The sequence below is a fragment of the Ostrea edulis genome, chromosome 4 (genome assembly GCF_947568905.1).
Source record: "Ostrea edulis chromosome 4, xbOstEdul1.1, whole genome shotgun sequence".
NCBI lineage: Eukaryota > Metazoa > Mollusca > Bivalvia > Ostreida > Ostreidae > Ostrea > Ostrea edulis.
The window spans coordinates 91,394,538-91,404,194 of record NC_079167.1 but is presented as its reverse complement, the minus strand read 5'-3'; the positions used below and the strand labels follow the sequence as shown (position 1 = coordinate 91,404,194).

The 9,657-nt window shown below is 38.0% G+C and overlaps 1 protein-coding gene across 1 annotated transcript; it reads right to left on the bottom strand.

Annotated features, from left to right (window-relative positions):
- Positions 1–2,939: 2,939 nt before the first annotated feature.
- Positions 2,940–7,147, bottom strand: LOC125668566 (prostaglandin E2 receptor EP4 subtype-like). The gene is made up of 2 exons (XM_048902846.2): positions 6,136–7,147; positions 2,940–4,106 (listed from the first exon to the last, which is right to left on the bottom strand). Exons 1-2 carry the CDS (start codon positions 6,901–6,903, stop codon positions 3,762–3,764), a joined length of 1,113 nt encoding a protein of 370 aa, XP_048758803.1. The 5' UTR covers positions 6,904–7,147; the 3' UTR covers positions 2,940–3,761.
- Between the last annotated feature and the right edge of the window lie 2,510 nt (positions 7,148–9,657).

Sequence of the window (9,657 nt, the reverse complement as noted above, 5' to 3'; positions counted from 1 at the left end):
TACCCACGTACTCACGTGTTCAATAAGTGCATTGTTAACAATAAAGAATTATTCGCTTTGTACACACTTTCCCACCACTTGACAATGATGAAGCGGCATAATTATATAAAATGTTGACAAGCTGTTCTGCTCATGACATAGTTTTTCTAGACTGAACATCTTGTATTTAGTTTTTATGCTATATCGTGTATCAAAATATTTGTTTTCTCTCCTAAAATTCCAAAACATTAAATCAATGACTAATATTTCAAATGAATCGAACGGCTTATTCACAAGCAGTTGCCAAAGAAGGCAAACCAGGGTTGGAACATTCTATTTAGTTATGCTAAGATATTTTGCTTTATGAAGCACTAATTAAGTTGCATGGATACGATTTGAGCTGAAAATTTTCAAATTTTATTTTTCCACTCATAAAGTTTAGAATGCTTAACTAAAGCATTTTGAATGGATAACAAAATTAAGATATCGGTTGTCGAGGTAGGCCTACATGAGATCGAGACACATAGCTCACATATCTTAGTTATGTAAACAAGGCTCTGTCATGTTTTTGTTTACATAGGATAGATGTATGTACTTGTTTCCCCAACATGCTGCATCCACATGCAGTTTGCAGTCTATGTAACCTGTAGTTAATGTTGTAAACTTTCTTTCTTTTTTGAATTTCCTTCTTTATAAAATGTCTTACTGTTATGCCCTCTGGGCCCAAAATTGGAATAAACTTATCTTATCTTATGTACTAGTAAAAGTTTCGTTTAAAGCAGATTTTTTCAATTTACAAGTTAATTTTGAATACAATTAAATAGTTTCTAGTGTTTGGCACGTCTCATTTTGTTTTAAACAAAGCAATCTACATGTATATGTAAACAAAAAACATGGCACAAGCCTTGTTTACATAACAAAGAATTGTGAGTGTTGTATCTCTCTTGTAACACAACAACGAACTGATATTCACATTTTGGTTGACCACTAGAAATACTTTCCTGCATTGTAAACAATAAAATGGAAAAATAGAATTTGAAAGTTTACAGCTCAAATCGTGTCCTCGCCCCTTCAAATAACAATGTAAACTGAATGTACTTTATTCTTTATTTTCATTCGTTGACATTGAATATTTACACAGGCACCTGAAGTATGGATACTAAGTACTACCCCCTTCTGATTTTTTGCAGCGATAATTTCTCCAAAATGTGTGGATTTCCCTGTCTATCTCATCCCAATTTCGATTTATACCGATAGAAGGCCAATCTCTAAAGCTTACAAAGAGCGTGAAACGATTACAGCAATCGAAATTGTGATAGACAGCGAATCCACACAACATTTCGGAGAAATTATCGCCAGAAAAATAAATAAATAAATAAAAAAGAGGGTGTATTAGAATCCAAACTTCAGATGCCTGTGAGTATTTATATTCCATCAAGTACAAAAACAAATCAGCCATGCCCACTAGTAGTATACTTCTGTTGTACAACATCTTTGGATAAAAATGTTCTATTGCTTGGGAACGTGGGTATTTCTTCAATCTGATTAAAACCAGATCTTCAATCCGCTCCTCTATTGGTCATGTCATGGCCAATAGAGGAGCGGATTGAAGATATGGTTTTAATCAGATTGGGTATCATTTCTTTTTCATATGATTCGCTTTGATTGGAAACTACAGTTTTCGAATCAAACCAGCATACTGTGGTTTCTGAGTTCGCTAAATAAAGTCAAAAGGCGTAATGAATAATGTCACAAATGCTTACCATTTTAGTGGGTTGGACACTTAACTGAAATAAAAATCTAACAAGCTTGATTGAAGTGGAACCACAAGTATAATGTGTTTCAGGATCCTGGGGGCAATTTTGCACTGTGTCTAAATACAAAACATTACTAAATAATAATAATTATGAAGAATAATTGATAAATAATTGACAAAAAACCCACCCACATATCACACTAGATATCAACGATTTTATTATAAAACACCTACGAATAGGATGCATACATGTCTACGAATATTGGTGCAATCAGTGACAAGAACCTCTGGACCGCCGCGGTGGTTTAGAAGTTAGAATGTTTGCCCCGCAGGCCGGGGTTCGAATCCCGGCTGCGACAGACCTAAGTCGTTTAAAACAGGTAATGAGTTCCATCACCAAACGCTCGGCATTAGGTGTGAATATCACGGGCCTAAAAAAGATATGTCACGTGTCACAGTAGGTGTGACACCCTAAAGAATTCTCACTGCTCAATGGCCGTAAGCGCCGAGCAGAGGCCTACAATGAAGCCCTTCTTGGTGACGTCTCCATATGACTGAAAAATTCTCTCGAAAGACGTTAAACAAGATACAATCAATTAATCAATGAAGAACCTCTGGTATTGTAAAATTATGATTTAATTTAACAAGTAAAGAGAGCATGTAAGAAGATAGGCTGCATAACGGATGAGCGCCATGTTTGAGCTGAACTTCCGATTGTCAAGTATTTGCATATGCCCATACAATGTAGTGTTTACATCATGAACGAATAATTCCGTGGGGATCCGGGTTAGAATAGGTCATCAGTACCCACTTGCTTGTCGTAAGAGGCGACTAAATGGGGCGGTCCTTCGGATGAGACCGCAAAAACTGAAGTCTCGTGTCACAGCAGGTGTGGCACGATAAAGATCCCTCCCTGCTTAAAGACCGTAAGCCTAAATTTTGCAGCCCTTCACCGGCAGTGGTGACGTCTCCATACGAGTGTTGGAAAGATTCTCGAGAGGGACGTTAAACAATATTCAATCAATCAATCTAACCCGGATATCCAATACTAATGATAAGTTTTAGTATGTATATTCATTGAAGAGTCCTTAAGTATATAAGCGATGTTCCCGATTGATTTAACCGCAGTAAGTTTGTCATTGTATAACCACATTTTCGTGAATATTTTTACTAGCGTAGACGACAGACGATGTCAACAAAATCGTACAAATATACATTATTTAATAGTAAGTAACGTACAATAGCAAACACATTTTCTCGCACAAAATATCTTGTATATGAAATATGTTACATGTATCATTTTAACAATTAAATATTTTGATCAAAACTGTGGACCTGTGTCAATATCACAACCTCTTTGACTACAGGAATAGACTTGTATAGTGGATCGCCGCAGCTTTTCCAAAGGTTCACAACTGGCTCACGTCAAGCCTTTTCGATTTACAACAGTTATAATGGCTAGGATATCGCCAACCAAGCGTATAACAACCAGATCGTCCGTCAATTAATCACATAAATAAAAGATACTAGCATCAGTTTCAATGTTAGCATTAAACAATGTAGGACATCATATGTGTCTCTTACTGACACTTGCTACTATTTACAAAAAAACCCCGGTGAAAATGGAATTAGATTTGTGTTTCCATAAGTAAAGTGAATACAAATGAATATTATGTACCGTATGGAAAGTGAATTAATCACATGATTTCACAATTTAAAACAAAGGGTTAAGATATGGAGTTATATAGGAAGGGGTAATATGTTTCAACTTTTGAACACCATAGCAAGTATAAAATTTTCAGGATCTAAATGGTTTTTTTTTTTTTACTAATTACAACCAAACTAAGCTCAAAGAATATATTCCCATGCATCTATTCTTTTTTAATATCAAGTGTCCTTGGGGCAATATAAACTGAAAGCAAGGCATGTATATCCATTTCCTTAAGAGTTGTAAGTATTTCGCTTTGTATATAGACTATGGACCACACATGATTGTGATGATATGACTCGTGATTCAGCCAGTTTCTTACACCGGTTGTTTGTCAGGGTATGACTTTCTCTCAGTCCCTGGGAAAGTTTGACCGTCACTTCCTCCAGTCGTTATCTGCAGTGACATTTGTGACCCATCAGACATTCTTAAGGACGTCACAGAACTACGAGTATCGCTTGACGATGGTGGATTCATTCCATATGATATTCTGCAAGGTATGCAGTGGATAAATAGCCGCTTTATTGCTAATACCATCTCCATCCGCAGCAGAATGTAGATCCATGGATCGATGATGGAGTTTGTAACCGCTAGTCTGAGAACGAGTAATTCTGTAGGACCGTCTCCGTCTATCCAGAGGGCAGCATGAGCAAATATCACACACTTAAATAGGGAGAAAAAGTTATATTTAGCCAGGTTTTGAATTTGATTGGACGATTATTTTTCATACATAGATAATTTTCATCTTGTCTACCATTTTTCTATTTTGCCATTTTCTCTCTTTCCAGTGTTTCTTTGGGAATTTTACGAGATATTTATGATATGAAAATCATGAGAGAGAGAGAGAGAGAGAGAGAGAGAGAGAGAGAGAGTACTGCATCTAAACGCACTTTTATGTTTGACATCACAAATGCACAAATTAATTGAAAATACTGTACTACATAGTATGCTTTATCATCAGGTTTAAAATCTGTGACGGTATAGTATATATAAACAAAGCTAAATGCAAGGATGGGATCATTTAGAAACAGAGTGAACAGTCATTAAGTGCATTATATTGATAATAAGAGCCTTATCAGATCAATTGATTGCTGAACCCATCCCGACAGTGTACTAGTTTGTTACACGGTGAACGGGTGTATTGTTAGAAATAAACAAATGCTTGGTTTGTACACATACATGTACATGTATTCATAGTAATCTCTATATCATGGCGTGCGTTATCGTTCACAAAAATCGGACTCATCACAGTTTTAATCCTGGTAATAAGGAAATAAATTTCATTTCAAAAATTGACTTTATTTCATACATATACATCCTACCTTCATTTCTGACGGGATTCCAAGCCGTTAAAACGGTATTTATCGGTATTCATACTCGCATTGAACACATTCATGAGGAAATGGCTATTCATCACAATAAGATGAAAATCATTAAAATTGTAAAAATTCTAAAATAGAAAGTGTGATTTCGAGCGGAAATAGGATAATAAATGAAGATAAAAGAAACTGGTATAATAAATGGTATTATTTGTCACTGCATGGACAATATACAAAATTATATTTTATCAAATTATAAGCTTTATTGTTCCTTCAATGTAGCATAAATATTACCACATATCGGTGTGTGTGTTTTCGCGTGTATCCAATTTCCGCTTTGTTCGCGAACATTTTCAAATGGCCGAAAACAAATTAGCATAAAGTTCACAACAAAGTTTTTTTTGAAATTGAGATATCTGTCCGTGTAAGAGCACATGTAACTATGGGGTATATGATGAGCGGTGTTCCCTGCTTTGTCAGTCCTATTGATTATTCTCTGAACCGGTATGTACATCGTAAGAACTCACTAAGAAGCGATTGAAGTGCGTAATTTTCCTCGCGATGATCAATGCATAATTCCACCCGGCATTTTAATTCACATAAAGTACATGATTTTATGACTGTTTTTGATCACTTTATTTAATCATAGACGTTGCAAAAATATTTTGATTACTTTTACGGTTCAATTTAGCATAACCATTACCACGGTACATTTTCATACGAATATTGCACGATTATTACACGAGAATCACAAAAGGTAGAATATTACAAACCCCCCCCCCCCCCCCAAATACATGAAAATCAAATGATTTTTGCATGAATATCATGTGAATAAATTTGCATGATATTTGCATGTGTGATTTTTTTCGTTATTTATCGCACGATATTTCTGTTCCGCATGGAAATCACGCAAGCCGCTTTTCCCTGTGGCGAACAAACAGCAACATGCCATATATTTAAAACTAATGTGGTTTTAAACTTGGTCTGATTAAATGTACGTTGCCAACCGTTTGTCTATATTTGCGTTTTGATCAAAACTAATACTAAATATATTTCGTTACTTTGTAATTTTTAAAACATTTAATGGAGGAAAATTAAGCAAAGCTGCAGTTTATTTTCTATAATTTGTGACAAAAGTCAGCTTTCATTTATCACATTCATTCCCAACTACAGGAAAGGTAATTTTTATTTATCATCATTCATTTGTTAAATCATTAGACCTTCGAATTGCCTGGGCTGTGACACCTTGCTTACAAGGAGTGAAATCAAGTCCCATCCATTGCCTTTTTGGGAAAAAATGTGTTGGACCTACGATTTATAGAGAGAAGGAATAGAGATAGCACAAAAGAAAGATATTTATAGTCTGCACTTACTATCAATGGCGTCCAACAGGTCGTAAAAACCACAACTATTGCTAGCAAAAACACAATGTTGAAGATGCTCCTTTTATGATCCTGACTCTCTGATCGACTATTTGCCCGCCTTACTAGAAATCGCTTTCTACATATTGTAAACACCACAGTGCTATTCAGAGACACAGTTGATACTATGATTATAAGTCCTACTATGGAGTAAATGAATGAGTTCGCTCTATTCAATTTCGCAGGCGCGTCGTTTGTAGCAACATTACTAAAGTCGATGAAACACCAGGACTGCGGGTAGAAACTATGACTACCACCAAGTCCAAACAGATGCAGACTACATAAAACGGCTGTAGTGATCCAAATGACTCCCAGCATAATGTGAACACGTTTGTTCTTTGTGTTCGTGTTATACATGTGTGGATACAAGATGGCAAAGAAGCGGTCAATAGACATGCCACAAATAATCATAGCGGATGCCAGAAGGGTGAACGAGTATATAAAAGAACTGTATCCACAGAGCGCTGCTGGCATGATGAAGTTGAAGTTTGTAGCATACCTGATCATCACCGTGGGGTACACCAGTAAGATCCCCCCACCGTCCGTCAAAGCTAGAGCAGCTACTAAGCGATAAAATGGACGCCATTGGTGGGTCTTTGCAGAAAGTTTCAGAACTACCAGAGCAATAGTGTTACCAAGAACCCCAAAAACAAACTGGAGAGACGGAGGAACGGCTGATTCCCAAACACCAGTAGAATTGTCTGTCGAATTTGACATCATTTCCTTCTATAAAATCACTTCCTGTATCCCCAAATCATGTAAAAATCCCTCTTTTGTGTTTTACTATCAGTGTTATCTGTCATATCAATATGCTATCGTTAAGGGTGCTCATTTTATCAATGTTTTGATATGACAGTTTGTAATCTTTTGTACGCACCAATTCATAATATTACAAAGTGAAATAAGAGGAAAAATTCAGTGTAACGTAGCAATTTTAACATTTGTATTCAATGTTTTAGATAAAAATACACCCCCCCTCCGAATATCAGGGTCTCGATGGAGGATGAACGGTGTCCCAAACTAATATAAAGAATAAAAGAAACATTGATTAAGAAATACATAACCATTTCAAAAACTTCACTGGGATAAATCCTGTTCATATATTTGATTACGTATCGACCCACTTCATATCCCCAGGTTAGTGTAGCTCAGTAAGCTACACACTGTCACTGTATGCTTAGGTTAGTGTAGCTCAGTCAGCTACACACTGTCACTGTATGCTGAGGTTAGTGTAGCTCAGTCAGCTACACACTGTCACTGTATGCTTAGGTTAGTGTAGCTCAGTCAGCTATACACTGTCACTGTAAGCCGAGGTTACTGTAGCTCAGTAAGCTACACCGCTGTCACTGTATGCTGAGATTAGTGTAGCTCAGTCAGCTACACACCGTCACTGTATGCAGAGGTTAGTGTAGCTCAGTCAGCTACACACTGTCACTGTATGCTGAGATTAGTGTAGCTCAGTCAGCTACACATCGTCACTGTATGCAGAGGTTAGTGTAGCTCAGTAAGCTACACCGCTGTCACTATGCCGAGGTTAGTGTAGCTCAGTCAGCTACACCGCTGTCACTGTATGCAGAGGTTAGTGTAGCTTAGTCAGCTACACACCGTCACTGTATGCAGAGGTTAGTGTAGTTCAGTCAGCTACACCGCTGTCACTGTATGCTGAGGTTAGTGTAGCTCAGTAAGCTACACACTGTCACTGTATGCTGAGATTAGTGTAGCTCAGTCAGCTACACACCGTCACTGTATGCAGAGGTTAGTGTAGCTCAGTAAGCTACACCGCTATCACTATGCCGGGGTTAGTGTAGCTCGATAAGCTACATTGCTGTCGCTGTATGCCGAGATAGTGTAGCTCAGTCAGCTACACCGCTGTCGCTGTATGCCGAGGTTAGTGTAGCTCAGTAAGCTACACACTGTCACTGTATGCTGAAGTTAGTGTAGCTCAGTCAGCTACACCGCTGTCACTGTATGCCGAGGTTAGTGTAGCTCAGTAAGCTACACACTGTCACTGTATGCTGAAGTTAGTGTAGCTCAGTCAGCTACACCGCTGTCACTGTATGCCGAGGTTAGTGTAGCTCAGTCAGCTACACCGCTGTCACTGTATGCCGAGGTTAGTGTAGCTCAGTCAGCTACACACCGTCACTGTATGCTTAGGTTAGTGTAGCTCAGTCAGCTACACACCGTCACTGTATGCTTAGGTTAGTGTAGCTCAGTCAGCTATACACTGTCACTGTATGCCGAGGTTAGTGTAGCTCAGTAAGCTACACACCGTCACTGTATGCCGAGGTTAGTGTAATTCAGTAAGCTACAGGCTGTCACTGTATGCCGAGGTTAGTGTAGCTCAGTCAGCTACACCGCTGTTGCTGTATATGTAGACGAACCTTTTGATCATTGTTCTAACCCACCTCACGCCACACTTTTACATTTTTATTTAAATTTCGCCTTTTCAACACTTTTTTTTTTTTAAATTTTGTATAAAAATGAGTATATTTTCCTACAATGATTTAGTTAAGATGCTTGTTCATTCTCCGTATGAAAACATTTAAGTGAAGGCAAATTGTGAATTACCTGTACACAAACGCAATCAAGTGGACCATATCTTGAGGTAGCAGATTTTTTCCTAGGACAATAATGATTCATTATGTATTACTCGACTCAATTACATGTGCTACGTATAATAGCACGTAGTGTAGCTCAGTAAGCTACACTACTGTATGTAGATCAGTACCTCAGCATACAGTGACAGCGGTGTAGCTGACTGAGCTACACTAACCTCGGCATACAGTGACAGCGGTGTAGCTGACTGAGCTACACTAACCTCGGCATACAGTGACAGCGGTGTAGCTTACTGAGCTTCACTAACCTCAGCATACAGTGACAGTGTGTAGCTGACTGAGCTACACTAACCTCGGCATACAGTGACAGCGGTGTAGCTGACTGAGCTACACTAACCTCTGCATACAGTGACAGCGGTGTAGCTTACTGAGCTACACTAACCTCGGCATACAGTGACAGTGGTGTAGCTGACTGAGCTACACTAACCTCGGCATACAGTGACAGTGTATAGCTGACTGAGCTACACTAACCTAAGCATACAGTGACAGTATGTAGCTTAATGGAATACACTAACCTCAGCATACAGTGACAGTATGTAGCTGACTGAGCTACACTAACCTCGGCATACAGTGACGGTGTATAGCTTACTGAGCTACACTAACCTCGGCATACAGTGATGGTGTGTAGCTATACGTATAATAGAGTAAGCCAAGGAAAAATCGCTGTGTTTGCCAATCCAGAACTTCATAGGGAAAGGGTACTGTTGTGGAAGATATACCGAAGAACAGGTGTATTTCGTTGTTGGGGATAAATGTGTATATTAGCGATGTTCTATGCCGAAATGTACAAAAATGTGAAATATATCATTTTGGTATAACAACTTAAAATGCATAAACAATACACATATCATGCTATATC